The 13,739-nt window shown below is 35.0% G+C and overlaps 1 protein-coding gene across 1 annotated transcript in view; it reads right to left on the bottom strand.

Moving 5' to 3' along the window:
• Window positions 1–331: 331 nt before the first annotated feature.
• Window positions 332–13,739, bottom strand: part of SEPTIN7 (septin 7) — a 65,541-nt gene continuing 52,133 nt past the window's right edge. The window contains exons 9-14 of the mRNA XM_063325502.1: window positions 12,514–12,565; window positions 11,477–11,602; window positions 6,918–6,938; window positions 4,085–4,220; window positions 1,951–2,090; window positions 332–1,364 (exon numbers count right to left, since the gene is read on the bottom strand). Coding sequence (XP_063181572.1) covers window positions 1,325–1,364; window positions 1,951–2,090; window positions 4,085–4,220; window positions 6,918–6,938; window positions 11,477–11,602; window positions 12,514–12,565 — 515 coding nt within the window. The 3' untranslated portion in view covers window positions 332–1,324. The remainder of the gene's footprint in view (window positions 1,365–1,950; window positions 2,091–4,084; window positions 4,221–6,917; window positions 6,939–11,476; window positions 11,603–12,513; window positions 12,566–13,739) is intronic.

A 13,739-nucleotide genomic window follows, 5' to 3' on the forward strand; every position in this document is an offset into this window, starting at 1 on the left:
TTACGCAGCAGCCTCACTAGATACACACAAAAGCTCGCAGAGGGCCTGACTACAGAAACCAGAGCTGGTGGGACACAGCGCAGCGGTGCGGACACTTGGTGCCCTCTCCTGGGCAAGACAGAACCTTGTTTTGCCAATTCAGAGCACAGACACTGAAAAGGGATTTTTCTAACAATTCCACAATGGAAAGGCATTTTCTATACCTTTAACCAATTCCTCGGACAAATCAAAGACACAGGTCAATCAAGTCCAGATGGAAGAGTCAAGGAAGAGTCAGAGCCAAGGAAGTCCTTGGCTGTCTATCTCCTTCAAAATTTCTGACACAGCAGCGTGTTACATCACAACATTGTTTATTATGTGACTTTTTACAATACAAACAAAAATACAGAAATGCAGTATATGAATACAGCTAAATGCGAAATGGTGATGTTTTTCTTGAGGCCATATTCCCATTTCTAGTAAAATAAAGAAAGACTGCACACAGGTAGAAACAGGTTGGTAGTTAACTCCACAATTTTGCCTAGAAATGACCTATAAATGCGTTTTCCTGCTACTTACCATAAAATGTAAAAAGGGAGTTAAAGGAAAAGTTTTACTCGCTGGTTCCTACCATATGAAAGAAGCTATATTCTATTTAGGAGGGCCAATATATGGAAAAATATCTAAATTAAATGTTATTACAAAAAATGAAGCAGTAATGAGATCCTTCTGGCTAAAGAAGTTACTAAATGAGAATAGCATATATTTAAAGAATCCAAAACATAAAAGGGTTGTTATAAAAAGCTTAGGTGCACTGTAAGCCTACAACTTTTGTTTTTCCATGTGTACTTTTAAACAATGGAAGTGTCAAAAATAGGGTCAACTGTGTTAGACTAAATTACATTATTGTATATGCTGCACTGAATGGAATTCCTGTATTATAATAATAGAGAAGCACTGTTTGCATCATATTATGGCAATTTATCCTCACTAAAAACCGTCTAGAGTCCTTGCATTTTTTAATATCCTGTAAACCGTCAAACCACCAGAACATGATTGTACAACAGTAAAATGTTTTCTTTTGCATTAAAATGACATCTGTTTAAAAAAAAAACAAAAAGGAAAAAAATAAGGTACTTAGAGCTGTTATTTTTCCAAGTACACAACACCCTAGACAATTCAAGGCATCTCATTCTCCATCAAAATTAACAAAAATTTGTCATGCTGTTAAATCCATAACTATGGATACAACTGGTGCAAAATTGGTCAAACGGATCCAACAAACACTGATGTCCAGGCTGGCATATTGGCAACTAATACATAACTGGTGGTGAAAATGATGCATTTAAAATATCTTCCCTTTCTTCTTATTCTTTTCCAAGGTTCTAAAAATGATAGAAGAAAAATTTTGTTGAATAATGCATATGTGCTTTGATTATTATTTTTTAACAAAATATCACTAGTGTACATCTTTAAAACATGCATTTTATAAAGCTTGGCCATTTGCAATACAATGTATGAAACTTACTATGTACACAGTACTTGTAGTACATAAAGTCAAGCAATGCATTTATCACTAGATTTCCCCTTCCAAGAACCAGGAGAATTAAAACGCTTTCATTCTCAAAGCTTTGACTCTTCAGCCCTCAGAAGTCTGATGCAATCTAGCTTTCAAATACACCATCTTTTTACACAAGTACACAAAGTTTCAAAACACAATTTTTTTAGACAGATGTAGTCATGTATAGATACAGCATTTTTGCAGATGAAAAACTGCTTTGGAAGCTAATAATCTTCCCAGTATTTCTGATATATGCTCATTTGTAACTAAAAGCAGTTCAAGATTTTTCTTGGCTTTTAAGTGACACTTTCATAGTGGTCAACCACCACTGACCATCGTTACCACAGAAATTGTCTTTTAGCAGAAAGCTACACAATTACTGTGAACTGCAGGACAAGACTCCAACTTACCTGGAAGAATTCTGTTGTTCCAAAATACGTTGTTGGGCTTCCCAGTTTGCTTTCTCGTCCTCAAACTGGCGACGCTTTTCCTCTAATTCTTTGTGTTGTGCTTCCAAATTCTTTTTCATTTGCTCATGGCGTCGCTGCAGCTGTAGAAAAAGTTATGAACAGAGTCAGTACGCACAGAAAACACAGCGACTTTTGGAGCTGTAGAAACAACCATCAGCAACTATACTAATGCAAGAAAATACAGTATTATATTTTCTCTTCAGAGAGACTCTTAGACCAAAAACTCTAAGGTTATAGTTATTGCCAATAATAGAAAAGGGTATTAATCCTCATGTTAGAGATAACAGAAAACACCCCAAAAGCTGCCTGAGTTCCAAATAAGACTTGTAAGCAGCTACATGTTGCAAACAAAAGGAAATTCAAGCATACTTTGATATTTGATGCAAATGTTTAAGAAACAAATTGCAGAGCGTTTGAGTATCAGTAATGCATAAATTATGAGCACCTTTGACTTTGTGTGGATAGAACACCCAAACATTTATTTTATCCGATAGCATTAACTATATTAAGGATCTATTTGGGAAAACATTAGTGAATAAATTAATACACTTAATACTAATTAAATGAATCATTATTAGTATTATTGAAGTGAACTGTTTACACTGCCAGAATAGTATAAGAAGTCTCCTGCAAGTTGACGGGACAGACCAACAATCAATCATGTTGTATGTGAGAATGGAGACACTGTCAGGAAAAGTGATTCCTTTTGTTTGGTGTAACACATTTTTTAATTGAGTTAAATAAAACTTACTCTTTCTTTATTCTCTTGCAAGTCCCTCTCTTACACAAACCCTTCAAAACATATAAACGTATTTCCTTTTACAGATTTTTTTTTTTAAAATGCTTTATACCGTCTATTGCCTATCTTTCCACATTTTAAAAAATAAAACAGAAGGTTATGAAGACATGAATGGTGAACTAAAAAAGGAATTAATTGCATGAACATTTAAAAACTGGTATCACAGGACACACTTACTCAGAGAGTCATGAGGTAGTACATAAAAAACAAAAAGAATGATTTTTGTTTGTTTGTTTTTCATGTAACAAGGAGAGTGTGGAGGCCAGAAGTATAAATGGGTTTAAAAAGATTCGAGACAGAAATCGAGGAAGGATAAATCCAATGACTAATTAAACACTGTGACACAGAGAAAACAACTAGCTTTACAATCCTCAAGTTGATGACTGGTATATTCTTATCTACTTACTTCTCCAAAAGAAAAAAAAAATAAAATATCTAGATTGATACATTTTTTTCCCTCTGATCCAGTATGCCTTGGCTCCTTACAATGTCCAGGCTGCCAAGCATTTCAACTACCCTTCCAAGTTTCTTCACTTTCCCTCAAATTTTGAGCCAGACTTTCTTTAGGACAGTTTTGAACTTCTCTGTTTGGCTTTTCGTGAGAAGCTGCCTTCTCAAAACTTAAAATTAATTTCCTACTTAAATGTAATTTTATAATAGTCTCTTAAAAAGAGACTTCAAGAGCGGCTTGAAGCCCATAAAAACAGCTTCACTGTGAGGATTTCACCTGGAGATGTCAGAAATTAATCCTTACAATTTCCATATCTTCAAATGACACCAGAACACTGACAACAACACATCCCTGCCTCTTCCTTAGTCTAATAATTCTAATTTAGATGATTTCTTATAGACATCATATCAAGTTCCTGAAATGCTTCTTTAATATTCAAAACAAATTGTGTTTACGATATTATCTTATGTAAACCATGAAAGTCCCAAGAACTTTTTAAAGCACACGGAAGAAAACAGGCATAAAATATTCAAAAGAAGTGAGAGAAAAAGAGGGTAAGAAAGTTAAGGAGTATTTTAACATACTGTGACTGTGAAAATAAAAAGAGGACATACATGAACACTAAAATACTGTTTTAGTTTGGGTTTATACCATTTCAGCAAAGACAAGAAGCTGCGAAAGAATAACTGAGTTGTCTTTAAACATAAAATCTAACTATGAAATCAATTCCTAGACAGAGGCTATATTGCAAAGTCTTGGCAAAAAGAGCCATCTCTACATTTGTTAAGCCTCAAGCATATTGGGGTTTAAGAGATTTCAATTACCTCAGCTTCGGAGTCCTTCAGTTTCTGAACTTTTTCTTTGACTTTCATCTCAAACACCTGTTCCATTTCCATTTCCATTTTTTTCATTTTGGCTACATGCTCCCTCCTTTCCTCCTCCATCTGTGCCAACGGGCTCCTGCCATAAATCCAGAAGAAGCAGTTAGCTAATAAGAACTTTTTTCCCCTATCTGTTACATTAGGGCATCTGCAAAAAAACAAAATAAAAATGCTGAAGCATTAAGATAAACAACGTCGCTCTATGCACTGCTAGCTTAAATTCAACTTGCATTATTATATTAACTGTTGAGGTAAGTGTTCCTCAAAAAGACATTTCATACAATATCTTTTCCTCCCCCACAATTGATTTACATTACATTTAGGTTAACAGAAACTCTTCACTATCTTTAGTAGAACCTGGTCATGGGATGAAAGGAAATCAAAGTTACAAAAAAAAAAAAATTAGCATCTTCTGAGTGATCTTCAGGTGTCTTTTTCTTTCCCATTCAAATATATAAAAAATTAATGGACAAAACAAAAATTTTAAGAGCATTGCAGACAAAAGTCTCATTTCCTCTCTAAATCTTCACGGTTCAAAGTTAGCCCAAGAGTAAGTTAACATAAATAACTGTGTTGAACGCCGTGGTCATACTTCTGAAGAGAGAGCGACTTCACAAAAAAAGGTTCAGGCAACTGAACATCAGTAGTTTATGAAAGTGTTAGTTGGCCTTTAGAATACTATTAATAAATGTAATGTTTAAAAATAACGTACATGATTTTTCATTTTTCCTATACACTATATGGTAACTACTTTCCTGGATTCTACTGATTTTTTTAAAGCTGTATAAGCCTGCTATCCAGGTGATACAGGTTTTAAATAGCAAGTTTCACACTAAATACCCTATGAACCATGATGATTTTGATCTAGTGATGATTGCTACATACAGTCTTGTAAGACCTTTCTGCTGTTCAACAAAGAGCAATCAAAACAAATCACTGGCCTCTTGTTTCAGTTTTGAGTACATATGGCTTAAAATGACAAAGTTTTAACTATCGTGTTGGTAAAAATGAAGAACTAAATATATTTGAAGCTGTTACAATCAACCAGCTAGGATATCTACTGTAACATATGCAAAAGTCACACAGACTAGCAAATTTTTAAATAGAGGTGGCAGGCCTAAGCCCTATCAAAAATAGTATTTTTGCTTTCAATTCTTGTTTTTTTTTTTTTTTTTTTTTTTTTTTAAAAACCACCAGCCCAAAACCCTAAAACCCCACACACAATAAAAAAAAACCTTGTTCTGATTCAAATCATGCAGAAGAAGTATTCTAAAATGAGAAAATAATTGACTAACTATCACTGATGATTGAAACATAATTAGCAGTGTCTATTTTGATTCAGAATTTGCCATTCATTCTTAAAGGAATGGAGGCGATGTATCAAACATCTGGTTTGACTATTAATGGCTCATTTTACCCTTCCTGCTTGCCCATTTACACCAACTAACCATAGAGTGAAAGGAATCAATGTCATATGAACTCAAGGCCATATGAACTTTTTCGTCAAATACCAGTATTTAACGATGACAACTGGCGCAGGGCAAGGAGGAGGAAAATGGGATTTCCATTTAAAAAAAAAATAATTAAATTGAATCTGAACTAATAGTTGCAAAGCTTGGATTGGTGAGTAAAATCCTGTATAATATATAGAACTGAAACTGATCCTCAGTCCAATGTTTACTTTAGCCCTTCAAAAGGCCAACTGCTAGCAACTTTTGTCAAGGAAAAAAAATAAATGGTTAAACACAGGTGAAATACAATAATACACAAAAATAAGAAGAAAATGAAAGAAGAGGTGAGTAGCAGTACTTGTGGAAGCTAAAAAGCTGTCAAAACAAGACTATTTTCTTGTTGTTACCTTTTAGAATTGTAAAGTTCTCAATCATATCTGCTCTTCAAAAAATTAACCTGGGAGGTAGATCTGAATACTGAGGAATCGTTGCTCAGTTTCTACAGAATTGAAAGGGGAGCAGAATAGTCCTTCTTTTGACAACCTAATAATCTAATGGGGATCATGCCAGCTGTATTTGAGAAAGTGGTAAAAATCAGTCTGCACAGAAAATCTGATAAACTAATAAGCGAGCATTTACAGCTGAGAGCTTTACAACACAGGTCACAACTGATTTTGTTATGTCTTAGGTATGTGACATGGGTCACATACCTGTATTTCAGGATAAAAGGGACTTGAACAAAAAAAAAGAGCTGAAGGAAACAAACCCAAACCACTAAACAAAGGTGTGAAACATTTAACTGATTTAACAGGATGTATGTTAAAACAGCCCTCTAAATTATTCTGCAAAAATTAAATATTATTCTAGATATGTGCAAAGTGGAACCTCTGCGAGCCAGTAATAAGGTAAAATCATGGTCAGAAAAGATTAAAGTAACTAATTCCCCAATCCACCGAAGAGTTTTAGATTTACAGATAAGGATCAAAATTCCACTAACTCTTTATAAGCATCTCTATAAAGATGATGGATCTACATTGTTGAAATTTGAACAAATCTGTCTTGAGACTTAGCCAAAAAGTTTCTAAAGAGAATGGGTTTTTACAGAGGTATTTGTCACTGAAAGTATTTATAAATTCCTAAAGTTTACACTAGCATAGCTTTAGAACAACAAAAAAAAACCTGCTAGGGAAAAAAAAAAAAAACAATGCTAAGAGTGGGATAACAGGAAACTGTTTTAAATTTGAAACATTAAACAGTGAAACTCTTTTTGTGTTTATAAAATTTTTGTCTTTAAGTTTTTTGGAAAAATTTAAATGACCACTTACATGCCTTCAACTGTGTCAAATCTAAAAAACAAAAAATACAGAGGCTTAGCTTAGCATGCTTAAATAAAACCACAAAAACAAAAAGCAATAATTAAAAAAGTAAAGTCATTATTAATAGATTCCTAAAGCTATTTATGTGCTCCCCCAAAAGCAAATTTTTCACAGTAGAAGTAAAGACTGTTAGTTAAAGCTGGTTATATTTATTTCAAATTCCGTTAGTAAATCACCACACCACGTAACTATTAATGCAGGTTTGATGTGCAGATATTTTCAGGAATAGTTTCCCTAGAATATGAATGCTTTCAAAGTGATTTTAAATATTTTAGTGACATAAACGACTACTTGCTCCAAACAAGTTTTTGGAAACCAATGCCATATCGAGGCCTATCTGTTCATTTAAAAATTGTCACCCTGTAAAGGGCATGGTATTAAAAACCCATGAATGTTCTTGTGCTACAAAAAGAGCACTTGACTTCAATGGCCAGCAGAGGTCTCACCGGCGGCTGAGCTCAGCTCTGAAGAAGGTCTGGCTGCAACGTCACCTCCCCAGAGCCTGATGCTTAACTAGAGCATGCCTCGTTGTTAGCACTTCACTAATGCTATAGAAAGGGCAAAAAAGTCTGAAAACAAGATTCTGATATTAAGTCTCACCATATAGTAAGATGGCCTTAATAACATTAGAACCATTTCACAGAATTCTCTAAGAATATCGGCAAAAGGAGTTAGAAGCAGTCTGAACTAAGCAGTTAGAAGGACCTACGCATTGTGTATTTTGTTACCCTGTGTGACAGGTTATTGAACAGATCAGTAGATGGGTAAGGCCCATCTTTACAGTATACAATGTGGCTTTCAATAAAATAAGGTTTTACTTTTAAACTCGCTGAAGATATCACCTTCATACAGTAAAGGGAAAAGATTTCTCAAATTAAAAACTTTAAATTTCAGAGCAAATATCAATTTTCGCACATGTCACATAGTACACGTGTGAAATTACAATTACCACATAGTTTGAAGAGACAAGTTATCCATATATGTGAAGATTACCCTTGACATTTCATTTCATTTTTTTAATGGATGGGATGATGTTGAAAACGTGAAGAAATCAGACACTAAACCTAAAATACAAAAAAGCTACATAATCATGGAAAACACATGCTTTGGATTGCTCTTAGGTCAATAACTTACTTGTAGAACAGTCAATTATAGTTTCACCAAACCAAAGCAGACAAATCAGAGAGACAGTTATCAACTGAACAAAAGAAACTGCTTCAATTAATTTGCACAGTATTATTAAAACTTGTAGCACATACTTCTATTTGTTTTAACGTTTGCATTTTTGTTCACAAAAATGTTAACAGTTGCATAAAAAATAAAGATCTGCTAAAATCACAAAGATACAGCTGTTTTAAAGGTACAAAAGGTCACTCCAGTCTCCAACAGCTGCCAGTAGGAGATACTTTTGGAAAAGTGCAAGAATCACTGCATGTACATACATCTCCTTTTACGTGTACGCTCCCAGCTTACAAAGGAAGAGCAGCTTAAAGAGTTTCCAGACCCAGAGGTTGTCTCAGTGCTTAACAGTATGCTCGTAATACCAGCAGATAGCATCAGAGCACATCTCCATTCTCATACAGAGGCACTGGATCTGTCTCCCATCAAAGAATCACATTTCCAGAGGACAAGTCAAATAGTACTTCATTTTGAGACACAGACACTTATTTCAAAAGGCAAGGAGGCAAGCATAAAATTCTTAAGGGGATGCACAGATAAATTGTTAATATCTCTTCTTCCCCCCTTTAATTAATTTCCAGGAGCATACATGGTTATTAGGAAAATTCCTTTCATGCTGCTTCAATATGCTAGATTCAAAACTATGAAAACACATTGAAGCCAAAAAAGCATGTTAAAGCTTAAAAAAAAAAGCTGCAACTCAACATATGGACAAGGTAACAAGACAAAAATAGCATCATCTGCTTCATAACCAGTATACGCATTCAAGAATTCTATTTATTTACTTATTAAGTCACCCTGTGTTTGGAGGAACTAACTCCAAGGAAAGGTTCAAAACACAAGTTTGTGATAGATTTTTGCCACCTTTCAGATGTCTGAATCAAGCAAACTGTGATAACTTATTTCTTTTTTTTTTTTTTTTTTTTTTTTCAAAAGAAGAAAACCTGATAGCTAAGAGCACCAGTCGTATTTATTCCCTTCCAAGCTGCAGTACTGCAGTGTTCTGAGCCACATAATTTTTTTTATGGAGAAAATTATTCCAAAAGGCACGTTTACCTAGAAATATTCAGGTGGATAGCACAGTGACCTGAGATGGCAGAAGATGCAAAAGTAGGCATGCTTCAGAAAGCAGAGTAATTCCAAAGTCTCTTAGCATAAATTCTAGCTAAAAAGGGAATCTCAGCAATGCTATCAACAACTGACTGCAGGGCAGGGGGAGAATGAACAACGTGAAAAGTTTTGAAACTGTCTGGTAGAGGCATTTATACAAAAACAGACCTTGTTATGTTTGCAATACGGTATTAAAAAATAAATAAAAAAATAGATCGTTGTGTTGCTCTTTTTAAGAAGAATGCAGAATAACTGATCCTTACTTGAACTATGTAACAGACTAAGTCTGTAGGTGCAGACTAACACAAATCTAAGCAGGCACAAAACGAAAAGTGGTGAACATGTTACCACTAAAATTAAGATTTTTCTGAATCTAAGGAAAACTTAGGAAGATTTGGAAAGGGATAAAAAATGGTATTAAACAACACACAAAAAATAAAATCACAACAGCTTCCTCTGATATCTAAAACTGCAATGAAAAAGTTTCACTTTTCAGTACAGTAATAGCAAATAACAGTACGGTAAGAAGTGTAGTAATAGCGAGTTAGAAGTCCTGGAGGAAATGCACAATTTTCTATTCTACGCTACTGTTACTACAGTATCACCTCAGCAAAGAGAAAGTTGGCTCAAGTTCTTGTGCTTAAGCACATTTTCTTCTCTGATGTGCCCACCTGCACTGCTTTGTTCTCAAATGTGCAAACTACCTTACATGCCCCCCACCCCGATTTTTCCACACTTACTACCTCATTTAGTAATTTTATTTCTTAAAACTCCTCCCCTCTCTACCAGCAACACTGTACTGTTATGAGGACAATTGTAGGTTGGGAAAAATTTCTAACACACTTGCTATATAAGCCTAGTGATGCGAGTCAGGGATAAAGTGATGGCAAAAAACATGACAGTGAGAATAAGTAACCACTGCGTAATAGATACACATATCTGAGGACTATCCACTTTAAGACTTGACCTCTCTATAAACTTTACCTAAATTTAAGTACACTTTTGAAAAGTTGATGTAACTGACATATACTATTATATTTCTTGTCAACACTGAGGAGGGAAGCCTAGTGTGTGGGCTCATACTAGGTGCAACTAAATCAGATCCACTTAAATCATTCCCCTCACGGGCGCTTTCAAAGCATTAAGATTGTGTAGAACAGGCACTCCAGTAGTGAAAAATGGCTTTGTAGCTATCACACCAATGGGAACAGCAGATATTTCCACCTGATTTCAGGGATCTTTTTCAGGAAGAACAGCTATAATTTGGCATATCAATAGCCTAACAGAATACTACCCTTTATTTTGGTTGAGAAATTTGTATTTAAATACAGTACAATTAAAAAAAAAAAAAAAAGACTGTCACCAAGTACTAATTATTTAATCACTAATTATTGTTTACAGAGTTGACACATGCAGAACAGGAAAAATACTTAAATTTAAGAGTGCAGCTATTCTCAAATAGCATTACAAAATTAAAAATACAGTAGAGCCTACTTTTAAATTTTCCATTAATTCCATCAGGTTGGCAAACAACTTGCTGACATACTAGGGTTAAAAAAAAAAACAAACAAAAAAACCAACCAAACCAAAACAAACCCACCATCAACAACAAAACCCAAAACCCCAGCATTGCAACTCTCTTCTCACAAAAGATAAAGATGTTGCAATAACTTCCCTGCCATGACAAGCAACCCTAGAAGTAGCCAGGGCAGCATTTCAAAGATGACAGTAGTGCATCTGCATTTTCAAAGTTTCTAAACAAATATTAACCCGTTCTTCTCAAAATCATCCTGACACTGAATATTGAGCATTCATACTGAAAGAGACAGTAATTCCAAAAGTAGTATATATACCAAAATAGAAACACTAATGCACAAAAACTTTGCAAAAAACTATTTACGGAAAAGTAAATGAAAGCATTCTCTTCGGAACTGAATCTAACTAAACTCTAGTTATTTAACGTGTTCAGACAAACTAGTGTAAACCTTAGTGAAACAGAAAAAAACCCAAATCATAAGTAAACCAGAAGTATACAGTGTTCAGGACGCAATGAAGAGGCAACTGACTGGAGGATAAAATACAAACAAAACTACCACTCACGCAAAAAACCCCAAACAAAAATTCCACCACACACACGCAAAACCAACCAACAAAAAAAACCAATCACCAAACCCATAGCAAAAAGATAAAAGTGCAATACAACCTTAACAAGAACTTACTTTGTTAGCTGCCCTTTATTTTTGTTGTTGTCAACACCGTTGTATGTAACAGCTGCCAGTTTTCTGCTTCTGTAGTTCTCATAATGTACATTGTTAGTGACATCCTTCAGGTCCTGCATATGAGTTCTGCCAATAAGTGTAATTTATCAGCTTAGTGCACGAACACAAAATAGTATCTGAAAAATCGGTCCATCTTCATTTTGCAAATTGACTTAAATTATATCCCTCCATGAATGTCCCATTCCCCACAATGCTGTCATTCTTCCATTTAAATTAGAGCTGTCAAGACAGCAAAGTCACAGAAATACCAGTTTGCACTGAACTATTTCAAGTTTGCAATATTCAAAACATTAACTTACAGACAAAATCTTTGGAAAATATGAGATCTGTGGATAAACTTGCAAGGATTTGGAGAATAGATATGAAAACTTGTGTATTACTACTGTAGTAGGTGCACCAAAGTACATCAAGCAAGAAACAGGAAGTAAGCAAAAACTTCCTAGTTTCTATCTTTTAAGTCTGCAATGTAAAGTTCAAGACTAAGACACAAACATTAGCTTCCTTTAATAATTTTCCACCGGCTACTTGGAGAAAAGCAAAGTTTAATAATCAAACCAACAGTTGTTACAGCAGGTTTCACTTACTGAACTGCTGTAAGTATAGGTAGGACTCAGCACCTAACATAAGGAAGCACAGGCAGTCTTGCTTTAGACAATTATAGCACTGGAAATTAAAAAAAAAAAGTCTACAACTAAATATACATCAGCACCAACAGACAACTCAGGTTCCTATGGTTTATCGCAATTTTTAAGAACAAGTAACCAGAAAGTAAAGAGAACTATTTAAAAAATTATCACCACCACTGCTTGCTAAATATGTGGTTAAACAAGATATCACAGAGAGTAAGATACTGTTTACAATTAAAAATATGGGGATTAATATGAACTCACTAGCTCAAATCCTTTTTTCTCCAATATAGGACTTTCCAATCTTTCAGACATACTAGAAAACTTAACGTTACCTGTTAAATCACTTACCTTATCAACATGTTCCTCAGAATTGTGAAGTCACAGTGTTCACCGTTTTCAACTACAGAAAGAGATAAATTTTTGTTGAGATGCCAACCAAGGTATGTGCCTTACACAGAGATAAGACTTTTAGATGTCACCCATCTCCTACATTCATTCCAACATCAGATTACTTCCAGGCTTTCCTTACTTAAATAGTATGTGTGGTAACAGTAGGAGAGCGTTAACAATATAACTGTATAGATGGATCTTACCAGCAAAGTTCCTATTATCCCCTAAGCCATACTGGCAAACGGTACTCCGAGTCAATACAGCAGAATAAGCTACTACAACAGAAACACAGTTTTGCAAGTTTAACTACCTTTACGATCCTTTGGAGGCCCTGCCAGCACAGCTGTATAAGGATCAGACACTCACTGAAGACCTCAGTCTAGATCCAGCCATATCCAAAACTTTTAGATCAATCTATTTCTCCTTGCCTCACCAAACGAGTTGCAAAAGTCTTCGTTTTAATTTTAATGTGGATTTAGTTCTTTATTAACTAAGCAAAGGAAAGTCGTATTTAATTTGATGCACCTGCCTATGGACCAAAAGAGAGGGTTGGCAGCTGTCATTAAGTGCCACCTATTCCAGCCGTGCCTAGCATCCCATTACGGTAGAGGAGGCTGACGCCGGGAGTGACATTTCCCCAACAGATAATGAAATGACACCAGAGAAAAATGCACACCCCAGAACGCTCTGGTGTGCAGACAGAGAAGGCAACACACAAAGCTGTTAGCACACACAAAAGAAAGGCACGAAGTAGGTTCCAATGTGCCCCTGAAATAGAGATGGCCATTTTCATGGGAAGGAAGAAGAAAAACAGAATGAAAGAATTACAATAACCCAAGTAAGTTCAGCAAATTCTACTGAAAAATTAAGGAAGTAGCCTCTTCATGTGTCCATCTTGTATCTGCACTCCTGCATTATTTTATTCTATGGTTTTCCACAAACTGGTAAGTTCCGCTTGGATAGTACATGAGGTCACACTCCCAAAAAAGCATTGTCTCCAAGTATTCTGTCTGTAGCTGACAGACTCAAAGCCACTTTAAGAGGTTCCTTTTAGTCTGGCTGTAGTTCTTCCCTTCCAAAAGTTGTACAATCACATGAGTGTGAAACATTTTTGAAGTTTGTTTTAAAATAAAAGAAAAGCAGCACCATCTTGTACATTCCCAAATGCTAACACAAGAGCCTTA

The sequence above is a fragment of the Chroicocephalus ridibundus genome, chromosome 2 (assembly GCF_963924245.1).
Source record: "Chroicocephalus ridibundus chromosome 2, bChrRid1.1, whole genome shotgun sequence".
Taxonomy (NCBI): Eukaryota; Metazoa; Chordata; class Aves; order Charadriiformes; family Laridae; genus Chroicocephalus; species Chroicocephalus ridibundus.